This window comes from Ursus arctos, unplaced genomic scaffold, assembly GCF_023065955.2.
Source record: "Ursus arctos isolate Adak ecotype North America unplaced genomic scaffold, UrsArc2.0 scaffold_32, whole genome shotgun sequence".
NCBI classification, from domain to species: Eukaryota; Metazoa; Chordata; class Mammalia; order Carnivora; family Ursidae; genus Ursus; species Ursus arctos.
The window spans coordinates 27,038,541-27,054,080 of NW_026623008.1; the positions used below are offsets into that span (position 1 = coordinate 27,038,541).

The 15,540-nt window shown below is 62.6% G+C and overlaps 1 protein-coding gene across 6 annotated transcripts in view; it reads right to left on the reverse strand.

Annotated features, from left to right (window-relative positions):
• Positions 1-572: 572 nt before the first annotated feature.
• Positions 573-15,540, reverse strand: part of STK40 (serine/threonine kinase 40) — a 38,383-nt gene continuing 23,415 nt past the window's right edge. For all 6 annotated transcript variants that reach the window (XM_026516661.4, XM_044390413.2, XM_048222056.2 and 3 more), the window contains exons 5-11: positions 15,047-15,274; positions 14,122-14,174; positions 8,506-8,621; positions 4,827-4,971; positions 4,594-4,713; positions 4,084-4,168; positions 573-2,906 (exon numbers count right to left, since the gene is read on the reverse strand). In XM_026516661.4, coding sequence (XP_026372446.1) covers positions 2,688-2,906; positions 4,084-4,168; positions 4,594-4,713; positions 4,827-4,971; positions 8,506-8,621; positions 14,122-14,174; positions 15,047-15,274 — 966 coding nt within the window. In that variant the 3' untranslated portion in view covers positions 573-2,687. The remainder of the gene's footprint in view (positions 2,907-4,083; positions 4,169-4,593; positions 4,714-4,826; positions 4,972-8,505; positions 8,622-14,121; positions 14,175-15,046; positions 15,275-15,540) is intronic.

A 15,540-nucleotide genomic window follows, 5' to 3' on the forward strand; every position in this document is an offset into this window, starting at 1 on the left:
GGGCTGTGTGTGGGTCCGGAACAGAGGAGTGGGTCTGTCGGGGCTCCGTGGGGTGCTGAGGGCGGGGCCGGCCTACCTGCAGCTTCACTGCTCCAGTGCTCCGCAACGTCTAAATTTAGGTGAAGGAAGGAAGGAAAGAGGAAGGGAAGGAAGGAAGCCGTTTGGCTTCCTATGGAGGGGAGCGAGGGGGAGGCGAGTTCAGGAAAGGCCTGCCCGCCCCTCTTACGCCAGCTGCCCTGGGTGGGCGTGTGGGCACACGGGCAGCCTCTGGCCGGCCCGGATCCCCCGACCCCAGATGGGGGTTTGGCAGGGAGGACCGACACTCGGGCTGCAGCCGCTCTGGGATGCCTCCTGCCTGCACCGGAGGGGGGGGGTGCACTACTGGGTCAGGAGAATGCCGGCAGCTCTGTCCCCCCTCCACCCAGGCAGTGGCGCTGGTGGGGCCGGGGCTGCGGGGTGGGGGGCTGTCCGCTGCAGAGCCCAGAGCTGCAGGAAGCCTGCCCTGGCCGGCGGGGGCTGGAGAGACAGAGACACGGGGAGAAGGGCAAGAACAGCAGACGGGACAGGCCACACTGGCTCCAGGTCAGAAGTTTTATTGCTGACATGCAGGAAGAGTCCCCATGTAGTACAAAAATATGTCTTTATACAAACTTTTTTGTGACTTTTTCTGTTTTGTTTCTTTACAACAGGACCTCTCAGCGTGTGACACCCGGTGAGGGCGGGCCCAGCCTCCTCCCCTTTGCTTTGCCACAAACGTCAGACGCAGGGCTGACCTTGGAGGGCGCAGCCTGTCTGATAAGGCTCCGCAGACCCCCGAGGGTATTGCTCTGAAAAGGAGGAGAAAGCCCCCCTGTGGCAAGCAGGCCCAGAGGGTCCGGCAGGCCGCTGGACAGGGGCACGGCCGAGACCCTCACGGGAGGACAGTCACAGGGGCTGGGAGCCCTGGGCCAGACTGCATTTCTACTCCCTTGGGAGACTTCTTTTTGAAATAAATATAGAAAAGAGGCCATCCCCCACCCCGCAGCACGACACCCTGGCCCTCGGCGGCTGGCCGCTGGTAGAGGCAGGGCTTGGTGCTCAGGGGGATAAGTGCTGGGCTCCGGTGGGCTCCCACAGACCCACTGAGGCAGAGGCATGAGGCGCCCAAGTGCTGGGATGGGGGCATGGGGAGGAAGGGGCATGGGCGGCCCTGCTACTGCTGGCAAGAGGTGGCCCCATTTTTTTCCAGATGGGGAAACTGAGGCACAAGGAGGTTTGGGAACTTGCCCAAGTCACTCACAGTGAGTCAGCTTTTGGGGAGGGGGCAGCTCACACTTTGGGAAACAAGGTCACACAGGCCTCAGTCACCTCCCCACTGGGGAGCAAGAACAGACAGGGCCTGAGGGCCCAGGGCTGCCTGGAGGGGAACACTCAGCCTTTCCAGGGGGGCCTGGGGGGATAGGCCAGAGGAGGGGTCTTTGCTTGGCACCGGGCAAGGCCAAGTCCAGTGAGGGAGAGTGGGAAAGAAGGGCATTCTGGTGAGAACAGTGTTTCTGGCAAGACGGGCATCCACTTCAAAATCTCGGCTCAAAAAGGGCAGCAGGGCTGTTCTCAAGCCAGGCAGACCCCCCAGTCCCTACAGCACTCCCCACGAGCCCCACAGCCCTGATGAAGGGCCCTGGCCAGGGTCTGCTGGGAGAGACACCACATCCATTATGAGGCAAGAACAGGAGGGCAGATGCCTCCACCATTCTGTGAACACAGAGGGGTGGGGGGAGCAAGAGGACGTGCGAGCAGGGCCCACCCGTTCACGGTCGGCCCAGCGCGCCCCTCCCCGCCTGACCACCAGGCACCCCATTCACATCTGCGTCAGCGTCACCTCGGTACCACGGTGCGGGTGCAGAAAGAAACCAGGGTTAATGCGAGGATGCAGCACCTCAGAGAAGCTACTGAGATGGGAGAAAGAGAACCAAGTCTAGAAAGGCCTCCCCATCACCAGAAACAGGAGGGACTGGTGGGCTGGAGGTGGAGGGGCCGGCAAGAAGGGGCTTCTGAGCCTGGGGGCGAGGAGGGGGTCCACGTGTGGGCGGTGGACTCCCTGCTGTCCAGCCAGGTCGGTGGGGGTGCGGGTGGGGGCAGGGAGTGGCCACAGGCCGAGCCACCTAGAGATGGGAGAGAAGTTGGTTTCAGTACAAAAATAAATATATTTGAATTCTGCTTAAGATGAGGTGAAGTTTTCCAAAGCTTGGACTGAGGGGCCTGGGGTCAGAAGGGGAGGGTCAGACAGCCTGGAGGGGCCCGGGGAGGGCCGTGGGCAGTGGGTGTTCATTTTGGGAGCCAGCAGCGAGCTGCGTGTTCAGCTTATTTGTCTGGGGGGCGTGGGGGGGGGCCGCAGCCCTGGGCCGGGCCGCTGGGCGGGCTCCCTCCTCCTCCCTCTCACTCAGTCCGGAGACAGCGCGGTTAAAGAGCCAGAGGTAGATTAAAACGTCATGATTAAAAGCAGATTAGTTATCTAGGCTTCTCAGATTAAAAAACCAAACAATCAAGCGATCATTCTCAAGGTAGCTTCGTGGTACGTCTGCTGACCCCGTGCGTGCCCTGCGCTGTCCCCGCCCCGTCCCCGCCCGACGCAGCCGGTGGGGGAGCGTTGGGGCCGCTGGCTGGGGGTCGGAAGAGGTGGCGCTGGGGCCGGAGCCCCGGCGAGGGGGCTACTTGCGCAGGTAGCGCTGCGCCAGGATGGCCGCGTCCAGGGGGTTCATGGGCTGCGCGTCGTGGCCCAGCCGCCGCACGGGGGGCACGCTGCCGAACTGCCGCTTGGGCACCCAGCTCCGGGCCTCGTGCACGGAGCTCTTCTCCTCGGCCAGCAGCAGCTGCTGCCGCATGTAGTTCTCGAACTCGTACTGGGAGCACTCCTCCGTCACCTTCGCCTTCGGGAGACAAGGAGACAAGCAGACGGGGGGGGGGGGGGGGGGGGGGGGAGAGAAGGGCGGGAGAGAGGGGGGAGAGAGAGAGAGGGGTGGGGTTGCAGAGAAGAGCCGGGAACCACTGTTACGTGACCTGGCTCCAGACTCCAGAGGCCGCCCTCCCCGGTCCCGAAGCCCGCCCGCCAGCCTGGACCTTGCCTGCGGCCTGTCCCGGGGGTCGCTCCAGCAGAGGGACAGGCCTGGGATTGGAGCGGATCCCCTGCTTCCTAACACACTGACCTTGGGGGAGGTCGCATGACCTTGGAAGCCTTAGCTTCCGGGGCAGCAATCTCCCCTCAGAGCTGTTCTTGGGAGGGAGCCGAGGGGGCGGGGGCCTGGGCAGCCCAGCAGGGCCGCTCGGAAGTGGCAGGTCCCTGTGCTGATTGTCATGGGGGAGAGCAGCGCTCTGCGCTCAGACTTGGGGTCTGGGCTATGTGACCAGCAAATTCACTGCACCTCTCTTGAGAAGAACATGGCCACACAGGCCTGTGGTGCAGACGGACAGATGCACTGCGGGTGACACGGAGGCGAGGGAGGGCCTGCCGACTCTCTTCCCCAGGGCCAGGAGGCTCCTCCTGCTCCCACCTGCCCAGCGAAGGCTGTGGAGCTCTGGGGCAGGGGGAGGAGGGGCAGGGACAGGGAGGGAAGGTCCTCATGGCATTCCTCCCATGGTTCTGCTCGCCAAGCCCTGCCCTCCAGGGGGCACCCTAAGATTGCCTGCCAGCTGCTGCCTGGCCCCGGGTCTGCCTCCATGCCAGGCCCAGCACTTTCTCCGGTGCAGGGAACAGGAAATGAGAGAAAACTGGGAGAAAATGAATCATCTGGAAAAGGAGAGCAGAAAGGCTGAGAGAGACCCAGTGCGTCAGAGGCAGAGCAATGTGGCCGTTTAAAGGACCAGCACAGGGCAGCACCAGGCCTCGGGCAGGAGGAGGAAACTGAGAGAGGCCCAGGCTGGGCCCCGCCTCCACTGCCCCATGGCCCCTCTTGCAGGCTACGGAGGCAAGGCAGGCCCCGGGCAGCTGAGACGGAGGGGGCCTTGCAGCCTGCCGGGAGCTGCCCCCTCTGCCCCGGCCCTGCCTGCCGTCCCTGGATGCTGGTCCCTTGGGACTGGGTGACGACCGGTCTGACCTTCCCAACTCACCTCCTGGGAGCTGTCTGCGTTGCTCATCTGGTCGTCGATGTCAGGAACCACTTGCAAAGGCCCGCTCAGCGATGACAAGGACTGCCTGCGGGAAGGCAGACGAGTCAGGCCGGCTCCCCAGGCCTGGCCGGCGGGAGCCCCACGGCTCTAAGACTTGGCTGCACTCACTGGGTCCCGACTCAGCCCCCTCTCGACATGAATGACTCTGTCTCCCAAGCCTCGGTTTTCTCAGCCGATAATGGGGGACATTTCTACCTCACAGGCTGTGGTGGAAAATCGGTGAGGTAATTAATGCCAGTCCCACAGTCGGCAAAAACTGGCACGCCGGGGACGCTCGGCCCTGAGTTCTGGCGGCACCCTTCCCATCTCGCCCGTGGGGGAATATCTGGAAATCAGACTCTGTCTGGCAAAGGAACGGGCCCCATCTCAAGCTGCTTTGCTGGGTGGGATGGGCAGGGCCTAAGCGCGGGCCGAACGCAGACTTCCACCAGCCGGCACCGGCCCACTTACCACGACGCGATGATGGCACTGAGGGCCTCCAGGACGTCGGTGGCGGCGAGGCGCTGCTGGGGGTCGAGGACCAGCAGTTTCCGGATGAGGCACACGGTGTTCTCGGACACGCGCCCATCCCTGGTGAGGGAGAGGACCAGGGCTCAGGCGGGGCAGGCTGCTGCCCGCTCCCCAGCCCACCACTCCGAGCCTCGCGTGGCCGCTTCCGCCCCTCCCCAGGCAGCGGGACTCACTCCGGGATGGTGTACTCGGCGGCCTTGATCTTGCGGAAGAGCTCCTGGGGGATGCTGTCGTAGAACGGGAACTGACCGTAGAGCATGGTGAAGAGCACCACGCCCAGGGCCCACATGTCGCTCGGCTTGCCCCGGTACGGCCGGCCTGGGGGGCACATGGACGCAGGCGCGCTCAGCCCCGGCCTGGGCTTCCCTCAGCTCACCAGCTGCGTGCCTGACATCCTATCCGCGGGACCCTCCCCCCGCACCTCCTCCCAGGACGATGCCCCACCGAGGAGTGACCCCCGAGGAGAAGGGACTACCCTTGGCCTTGCGCAGGCCACCTGCCGGCACACCAGCCCTGCTCTGCCGGACCGCAAGCTCTTGGCGGCTCGGCCTGGGTCTACGGCCCCGGCGCCCAGCCAAGCAGCTCACAGAGCAGGTGGCCAGGAGCGTGTGTGCGGGACAAAGAGCTAGTCGGCCAGCCCTGCCCAATCCCTGTCCCCTCGCCCCAGAGCGCTTCGACCCGTCTGTGAGGATCCCCTCCCCTGTTTACTTCCTATCTCCCCCGAGAGAAGGTAAGTTCTCAGACGCAGGTGCTGCTCTGCTTGGCGCACTGCTGAGCCCCGGTGCCCAGCAGGGACCCCAACGTTTGCTAGAGGAATGAGCATCCATTTAAGTGACCTCCGTGCTGTTTCCCTCCCTGCAGAACAGAAGGGAGCGAGCATTTAAGCGAGCGCCACGCTGTGACGGCACCGGAAGAGATGTTCTCATTTCGTCTCCGCCAAACTCTGTGAATTAGGTATTTCCTCTCCTTTTCCAAAATGAGGTGCAGGGACGTCAGTGGTCCAACACCACACAGTTGACTGGAGGAGCCCTGCTACTCCCACTCTCGGGGCAAGGCCATCGCCTACCACCCGCGCCAGAGCTCCTCCGGTGCGCCGGCCGCTGCCTGGCCCGTTCCCGCAAGTCCAGCACCTCAAGCCTTTGGAAATTCCCTGCCCGCCCCGTCCCTGGGACAGCAGACCCAGCAGCAGCCCAGCTCACAGACTATGACTCAGCTTCCCCACGGGTGTGGAAGGGCACTCCAATGTCCTGTCCCGGGCACCAGGCAGCGCCTGGACAACCAGGATCCCTCCTCTGGGTCCTGAAGCCGCATGGGTGGCGACAGATGCCTTTGGGTCAGGGGATACTGGTTCTGGAAGGCTCTCCAGGCCCACCGAAGGTCAAGCAGCTTAACCAGGTGTGTACTGCACATGTGCATGGAAGTATCCTTACAGGCCTCGGCCTGTGCCTCCAGAAGGTACCACGGGCCCCCCTCTCCTAGCCTATGACTTCATCTGTGAAATGGGGCCAGGATGCTGACCTCGCAGGGTTTCGCCCTGGCTGCTACAGTAGGCGGTTTTGTGGAGATCGGTCTCTGCTACGCTTTCTCCAAGGCTGTGTCACCCCAGCCCCTGTCTAACCCCCAGTGCCAAAGAGCAGCACGTGGGTGACCTTGTGCAGCTGACCCCACGGTCAACGCCAGGGCAACCCCGTTCTCCTGGACCCTGCTCTGCCACGTGGGGTCATCATCGCAGCCCACTGTGCCACGACTCTAAGCTGCAGTGGCCACACGCGGTTCCTGCTGAGATGCCTAGGACAGGACCAGGGGCCCCCGCAGCAGGGGCCCCGCTGCCAAGGTGGTGTGGGCTCCCTCAGCTTGAGCCCCAGGACTTTTGCCCTGACTGGACGGGAGTTGAACAGCCCCCTCCAGCCAACAAGCTCCCCCAGGAGCTCTGCCTGGGCCGGCGACCCTTCCCTGAGCTTTGGCTTCGGAGAGGACTGAACTTCAAGCCTTCCTTCCCGTAATGATAATGCCGGCTAATGTTTATTACCAGACAGCAGGTTAAAGGCCTTCTTTAATCGCACAGGACCTTATAAAGCAGGGGCTGTTATCATCCCTGTTTTATAGATGCGAAACTTGAGGCCCAGAGAAGTCAGTAACTTTTCCAAGGTGACACAGTTATTAACCAGTCTATAAACCCTATGCGGGCAAGGTCATGTTTGCCTTTTCACAGCTCCAGACCAGATGCCGGAGGCTGTGCTTGGAACACAGAATAAACCAAGTGGCAGACCTCGACTCGGAGCCCGCGTGGCCGGACTCATAGTCAATAATCCCGCTTCAACCTCTTAACCACGTGGGGAGGCAGTAACGCGTCCCGCTCTTAACGCAGGAGGAGACTGGGGCTCAGAGAAGGGGGCTGAAGGCCAGGATGAGAGCCGGCTCTCCAGCCTCCGGGTCTAGGACTCTCTCTGAAGCACTGGGTTCCTCTGTTTCATCCTCTAAGACCGGCACGAATCTGGAAGAGCCAGAGAGAGGCCACGGGCAGGAGCAGGAAGTGTGTGCACGTGGAGGCCCCCCTGGCCTGGCATCGCTGAGGCGGCCTGACCAGAGCCAGCCCTTCTATTCCCGCCATGCGGTCACAGGCCCCACCTCATGGGCCTGCGCTGAGGGAAGAGCCCGGTGCATCGTCCTGGCTCTGTCACCCACAAGGATGCTTTGGGGAATCTCATGGAGGGTGTCCAGCCTGGGCTGGTCCCCGGGGAGCTGGGGTGCAGCCCTGGCACGTGGCTCCCTCTAGCAGAGGCCACGGCGACTCCAACCCAAACCTCGAGGTCCTGGGGGGACAGTGGCAGCACGGCCTGGGAGAGCTTCAGCCGGGGGAGGCGGCCAACGTGTGGTAAGATGGCAAAGAAAAAGGGAAAGGAAAGGAAAGTGTCCCGGGGAACGTGGGCTTGGGCAGGAGGCTGGCCAGGACGTGAGCCTCAGTTCTCAGGTTCACTATTAGCTACGACAAAGGGACTTCGGATCTCCCCCCCAGGGTCGCCATGTGGTCTAAGCAGATGACGCAGGTCACGTGCACAGCACGGCGCCGGATGCCCGGCGGTGGGATCGGCGCGTGATCAGTGTGTAACTGGCTTTTTCTTTTGGGTGCTGGCTGTCTCCTCCCCACTAGAAGGTCAGCTCAGCGCTCAGGAAGCAGGGACGTCTGTGTGCCTATTTGCTGTCGTACCCCCAGCGTCCAGAACAGGGCCTTCTCCATGGTAGGCGCTGGGAAAATTCAGGCAGAAGGGAGGGAGGGAGGGCTTGGAGATGGAAGGAGGGAAGGAAGGAGGAACTACTGAAGGAACAGAACAAAGGGAGAGCTGTCTTTGTCGCGGTGCCAGAGCCGGGGAAGACCTGCTCATGGCGGCCTGCGCACTTGAAACGCAGGATGGTGTTCTCAATGGGGCTTCCCTCGGGCCTTGCTGGTCTGGCCGCTGCCCACCTCTCTGGCCTCACCTTGACCCAGGCTCCCTGTCTGGCTGGGCAGCAGCCACAGCTTGCCCTGTCCCGCCCCCTCAAGTCCTTATCTGTCCGTGCAATCACAGCTCAAATGTCACTTCCTCAGGAAAGTCCTTCAAGTGCCCATTGTTCACACTTGGAGAAACAATCTCAGAGAGCCACTAACCCTGAGCCAGGGTGAGGGTTACCATCCTCCTCCCCCATAAGACCCCAAATTTTGTACGCAGACGGACAGTACTGGTTCGGACCCCCACTGAAGTCCCGGCACCTGGCCCAGGCCCGCCCCCAGACACGCTCTGTTGAAGGTGTGAGCCGCGGTGGAGCCCGGCGCCGCGTAGCCCTTGGGGCCCGCTGCCTGGACACCGCACGTACCGCTGAGCACATCTGGGCTGATGTAGGCAGGGCTCCCCCTCTGGTCCTTCAGCAGGTCCCCCTCGCTCACGAGATGCTTCCCGAGGCAGAAGTTGGTGATGGTTATCCGATGCGTCCTGGGAGCAGGGGGCAGAGAAGGAACAAACGTCGTGTCTGTGCCCGCGCGCGCCCGGCTGCCCCCGTCTCGCCCAGGGAGCAAAGGAATCACACCCACACCCTCCTCTGCTCCCTGGGCCCCCGCGGCTGTGTGAGCGGTGCCATCGCGGCGCTCACGCTGGCCGCTCACCCTTGCTTGCACCTGCTGAGCGGTCCCCTCAGCACCCGGGACCAGAGGAATGTGAGTCCCTCCGACCCAGTGAGTGCTCCAGAGGGGCTCCCCGGAACCTGCCGTCCAGGCTGAGCCTTGGGGCCGCAGCTCAGGACTCAGGACGACTTGCGGCGATGTCCCAAAACCACCTCACAGAACATGCACATCTGGAACGACGGGAGATCGAGCTCAGCTCCCTCACTTCCGTACAAAGAAAAGGAAGTTCGGCAGGGCTCTGGAGTCCACCCACGGGGGCCACTTTTGTTCCCCTCGGCCAATCCCTGTGGTCATGACCCTGGTCACTGTGGATCAGCGTCCCGGGGACAGTACTGAACACGAACGCTGACGGAGCACCGAGCGGGCGGAGGCCCTGGCTTCTGTCTCGAGCGGACTGTGCGCACTCGCCCTCACGGGAGTCTAGGAGGGAGGCTTCTCGCTGCCCCGTTCTCACAGGTGATGCAGTTAGGGTGCAGAGAAACGAAGGGACCTGCTCAGGGTCAGGGGGCTAGTGAGCAGGACCCAGGCCTGGGTCCGCCTGACCCCAAGCCTGTACTCTGGATGGCCACTGCTCGTGCCCGTGTCCCTGGGCAGTGCCCAGCCCCTGAATTTCCCTCCAATCCCACCACAGCTCACTCAGCCCTTGTCCTGGGCTTCAGACTCCCCCCTGACCTAGAAGACCACAGACTCCCATCTGAGCATCGTGGGTGAGAGCCGCTTAGGGCTGGGATCCTTTCATGACGCTCACAGTGTGCACAGAAGGAAGAGGCCGAGGGAGGGGGCCTTACCCCCACCCAGGCGGTGGCGGTGGGCAGGCCCCCCCAAGAGGCCCCGTCGAGGAAGGCTAGTGAGGAAGGGCGCCTCTCCACCCACAGGGGGCAGGGGTCACCTGCCCAGCTCCGTGTCAGCTGGCTGGGCAGAGAAGCAGGGGGACGGCAGGAAGGGCAGCCCCGTGAGGGGTCCCCCGCCGCCTCTCACTGGCTGAGTCTCCAGGCTGAAGAGGGGGTCGGCTCAGAGGTACAGGGTGTGTGGGGCTGAGCATGGAATTCCCCAGGAGCTGTGACCAACAGGCCCTGCGAGCCCTTCAGCTATCTCGGGGAATTCTGCTGGCAAAGGGCTCGGTATAAAACAAAGGTCAGTCTGTCCTCTGCGTTCCGGATGGAGGCCTCGACTCTCGCTCTGCATACAGGCCTGCCCCGTCAGATGCCACAGAAATCTGCCTGGTGGCCCCCAGGGCAGCTAGGGCCTGAGAGAGCAGGCGAAGGGTCTGGCCAAGGATACCATGTCAAGAAGTGGACTGCTCCCCCTCTGAGCCGCCCACGTCACCGCCCTGAATGTGGGACTGTGCATCCACAGAGCTGAAGGCCCACAGTCTGTCCCCCCACATCAGATGGCTGCTGCGGCTGGCAGTGTGTCCTGCAGGGGTTCCCGGAGGCGCAAGACATTGGGAAGGGACTGCTCAGGGCGGTCTGGGGGGCTTGGGCATTAGAGTCCCAGGCCCCAGGCCCAGCTTGGCCATTCCCTGGCTGTGTGACCGTGGGTGCCTCATTTAATCTCTCATTAAACCTGTATCCTCATCTGTCAAATGGAGACTATTAGCACCCCATTCCCAAGACTGTGTGAGGATGTGACAGGAAGACAAGCCCAGGGAAGGCACAGAGCCGGGGGCCTGGCGACCGGTAACTGACTGCTAGCTTGGATTATCCTCTCCTCCTCACACAGCGGGCACAGCAGGCGAGGGCTAGTAACGGGAGACCCCAGGAAAGACCCAACCTGAGGCGGCGGGCGAGGGGAACCACGCTGCGGCCACAGGCCTGGGAGCGAGCAGGCCACGGGCTGTGCTGCCCTCTGGGCCTGGGCCGGGCCAGGGGGCTCGAGGACGCTGTGTGTGGCTGGGCGGCGGGCAGCAGGGCCGAGCCGGCCCACACCGCCGACGATCCTGGAGGCTGTCCCACGGGAAACCACACGGTCAACTCCGAGACCTCCCGAAGCTTGGCCGCGCTCCCCTGCCCTGCCACTACCACCCAAGTTGGCGGGTGGCGCCCAGATCCCTGGGAGCCCCAGACCGCCCAGATTCGTCCTGCGGCAGGAGGCGAGGGCAGTGGGGGTGAAGGGAGGCAGCTCTGCGTCAGCAGAACCCGCTCTGCGTGAGTCACTCTTCAGTTATGGCCCTTTGGGCTACCAGCGTTTTTCTCCTTTTCTAGGAACTTGGTGTGCAACTTGCTTACCCAAAAAGAGAGGAGGAAGGAAAAAGAACCCACAGCAGACCTCATATAACCCCAAAGGGTATTTCAGGTTTCAACCCTTGCCTTTTCTCCCAAGTGGGGTGAACTCAGCACGATAGCCGCCTAGCAAACCCTTCTCCCTGTGTCCTCCCCTGGGGCCGCTCTGTTCTTCGAGGCCCAGAGGCGGCCTCCAGCTCGGCTGCCTGCCTCTGCAGCTGGAGTTAGGGCCCGGCCTGGCAGGCAGGCGGGGGCTGGCGCTCCTCCAGGCCCGCCTTCGAACTTTGCAAGGGTGCGAGTGAGAAGGGAGGGGTGTGCTGCAGACGCGCCCGGGGCAGGGCATGGCGTTCGCACTGGGTCCCTCTGCACCGCCGCCCCCTCCAGGAGCACTCCGTCTGTCGCAAGACCCCAAAAAGGGGATCATCAGATGAGAAGCGATGCAGCTAAGATCAGGGGCTGAGTGAGGTACCGGTGCTCCTCTATCTGAGGAAAACACATGTGGCACGCGTGCACATGCACACCCAGACAGACAGACGGACACGCATGGAGCCACGGCCGTAGCTCCACTGCCATTACTCGAGAGCGGCCGGGCTTCCTGCCTAGACTCCCAGAACCGCAGTGGCCTGGAGTTAGGGGAGCAGACCCGCCTGGCGCACAGAGGCCGGGCGCATTCTGGGCTCAGCGGCACAGGCGTACAAGTGCGCGCTCCCACAGGCACCCCTAGGCTGCTCGGAGGCAGCGCGTGGCTGCGTAGAAGGCCTCAGGGCACATGGGCTCTGCAGCCAGACGCACTTAGGTGGTCAAAAACTAAGCCCCCGCGGGGCGCCTGCGTGGCTCAGCCGTTAACCGTCTGCCTTTGGCTCAGGTCATGAACCCGGGGTCCTGGGATCGAGCCCCGCATCGGGCTCCCTGCTCAGCGGGAAGCCTGCTTCTCCCTCTCCCACTCCCCCTGCTTGTGTTCCCTCTCTTGATGTGTCTCTGTTAAATAAATAAATAAAGTCTTTAAACAAACAAACAAACAAACAAAAAAAGCCCCCTCTGTGTGAGCAGCACGCCTGCTGTCCAGAGCAGGAGGGTACCGGGCCAGCATCCCACAGAAGGCCAGGGCCTCAAGTCCAAATAAGACAACACGCTCTCAGGGCTGGCAGGGTCCGGGTTCTCTAGCACCTGCCCCCCAGTGCAACTCAGGGCTGGGGCCAGAGCCCCCTGGGCTCCCCGCTGGTGCCCTCACCAGCCGCTCAACCCCCAGCAGGCCTCGTCTCCCGGGGAAGCGAGCTACGGGCCGTCTAGCATGGGGTGCGCTTGCGATGGACCCAGCCCGTGAGGCAGTTCCATGTCTGCAGGGAGGCTTAGTCCCCTCCACTGCCACAGCCGAGGACACGGAAGCTCAGAGAAGTGCTTGCTACCACAGCGGCCTCTCAAGACACGATGAAGCAATCAACCAATACATAATCAAATGAACTCCCATGGTCTCGAGGGGAATGAAGAGGCAGTGCTGGGCTCAGAGCCTGGTCTGACCCCAAGCTTCCCCAGCTCTCTCACTTGGCCCGTCAAGCGTTCCAGCAGCCCTGGAATTTCGGCTTCCTTCCCTCCTCACTGTGGAGCATGACAGGGTCAGGTTTTCATGGCTTCACTTTCTCCAGCTGGCCAATCTTTACTCATCCCTCAGGGAACTGACTCAGATGGCCAGAGCCTCCGCCCTCCTCTACAGGCCCCCACCCAGTGCTTTCTGGTCAGCACCCCATTGCACGGTGACTCTGGGAGATTGCCCGTCTGCAGCACCGGTGCCGGTTGGTGGTGGCAGAAGGGCGGTGACCTCCTCATGGCGTGGGGCGGGGGTTTGGTTCCCCCATGCCCTCCCCAGGGGCCTCGCTCCCTGCAGCTTCTTCTCCTGTGACTGCTGTGGCTCTGGCCACTTCATAGGGACAGCGGGCCCCCTCTTGAGTGGGTGGCCACATCAGGGAACAAATCATGACCACACCGCTTCTGCTGTGAGACTGGTGCCTGCCATCTGCGAGCCCTCTGACCCACTTCAACTCCTGGAGGTGGTGGCAAGGGTGAGAGGCCCAGGGAGAGCAGGGGAGGTGGCAAGCCCTTCTCAGCCCTGCACTGCTATGGTCGTGGCAGTGCCTGCCGGTGGTCCTGGGCCCCTATGAGGCTGGGGCCCCTCCACCCGGTGTGGGGGGAGTGATAGCCTGTAGCAGGGGCCTTGTGTGATCTCCCTCTGCCACAGATGGACCAAGGGTGCGAGGGTGAGCCGTCCAGACCCCCCCAGGATCGAGGAACTTTCCCCCTGCTGCTGAGTGACGGCTTCTGACCACTCGTAGCTGCATCCTTTTCCGTGAAACCCCCTTAGCCAAAGGAAGCGTTCTGAGGCTGTGCCCAGGGCAGGGCCATGCACCCAAGGCCATGCGCCCCCTTGCCTCAATTTGGGACATCTGAAGAGCTCCCTGGCTCCTGAGTTTTCCAGGCTGAGGCCCCGTTGTGACTGTAGCACAGCTCAGCTTCTCCCTCTGCCCAGTCCCGCCCTTTGCCCCAGGAGCACTTCCCAGTGAGCCTGCTGCACACGCATCTCAGAGTCTGTTTCCTGGGAACCCGACCTAAGACGAGGCCTCATTTTGCTCACCTGTCATTCCTTCACTCATTTCTCCCATGTTTTATAGTCATTTACTGAGCACCACTACACACACCAAATGAATGGCCCAAGGAGGATCTTTGGAATCCTTCCCAGAGCTCCCTTTCCGTGCCCTGTGGCCTGTTAGACTCCCCTTCTTCTTCTTCTAAGTAGGCTCCGTGCCCAGTGAGGAGCCGAACGTGGAGCTTGAACTCACAACCCTGAGATCAAGACCTGAACTCAGATCAAGAGTCAGACACTCAACTGACGGAGCTACCCCGGCGCCCCTAAGAGTCCCCCCTTCTGAGCAAGCACCATATTCCCACGTAGCAAAAGGCAGAAGCAGGCATCCCCGGGATTCTTGGGGAAGTGGGCTGTTGTGAGTCAGAAACGGGGGGCACTGGAGGGCATGGGGTCGCTGCAGCATGCAGCCCGTGCCAGCCGCAAGGTCACGTCCTGACAGAGAAGGGTCTTACCTCTTGTTGAGCACCATGTTCCCAAGCTTCAGGTCTCTGTGCACAATGTTTTTCTGGAAAAGCAACAGGCACGTGGTTTGGACCATGAAGGATGGCGCCAGGGTTGGGCCCAGCCTGTAAGATGTGGGCTCTCCAGGGGTTTGGGGAGGCAGGAAAAAGCCCTACGACTGTCGCTTTAGGCCCATGCCTTGATTTGCCAGCCACAGACAGATCAGGACCGTTCTAAGGCCTCATCAACCACCGGTAGGGATGGGGTAATACGTGGACCCAGGCAGTCTCTGTCCTACCAGGGGCGGTCTCCCCAGTTTTCTCCCCTCGGGACAGGAGCCAAGGGGGAACACCACTCCTCTCTCCACCTCCAGGTAATATCCCGCTGAGAAAAACACTAGCATCTGCCCACATCTGCGGTCAGAGGTGAACTCTCACGGTTCTGGGGACCAGGTACCGCAGGCTCAGTCCGCAGACGCTGTGTGCCAGGAAGAGGCGCAGGCTCTCCTCACCTGGACCTCGGGGTGCCAGACAGCCCTACCCTAGGGAGAGCTCAGAGACAAGCTGCGGCTGCCCCGGGGGGATCTCACCGTTGTCACCTCTGCTGGGAGACTACAGCTTAGCCTCTCGACAGACAGGCAGCTGCTACGCTGGGTGCCGCTGGGCTGCCGGGGCAGCACCTCCCCAGGAACCTGGGCTGAGGCCTGCAGCCCCATGCCTCACTGGCTACACAGGTCATCTAGCCACTTTCCTTCTGGACATTCCAGCTGCAGAGCACGTCTGGGCGTGGCGGGGGCGGGAACCAGAGCTGCTTCCGCTGAGCAGCGGCAAGAAGGGTGGCATTCCGTGGCAGTGGGGCCCGGACGCTTCTTGGTCACCGGGAGCCCAGGACGGGCCAGCTAGAGGAGGAGGGACCGGCAGGGGGGCAGAGCCTCACCTGGTGCAGGGCTTCCACGACGCGCACCACGTCGTAAAAGATGACCACGGTCTCCCGCTCGCTGAGCCTCTTCTCCTTGATGACGTAGTGCTGCAGGTTGATCAGGTCGGCGGTCTTGTCGCTGAAGTCGTGTGCGCAGAGGCAGTCGAGGACAAGGCAGATGCGCTTCTTCATCTTCTTCACCATTCGGCTGGATTCCGCGTCCTCGACAATTTCACAGGTGCGGTCCTGGGAGGCAAGGGGACAGACCAGGGCTTGGTCGTGGGCCTGCCGGTCCAGGGTCGCGGGTCGGGGACTCTCCTCTGGAGCCGGAGACACACACCAAGGGGAGAGCCTGGACCGAGCTGCACATGTGCGGGGTGGCGGCCTGAGGCCTGGGCAGCCGGGACCAGGGGCTGATGTTAAAGGCTTCTCGCTCTGATCCCAGTGCAAAGGGTTCGTATCAGGGCTGAGCGAGTAATGCCAAGGGGACCTCTGGGCCCCGGGTACGGGCA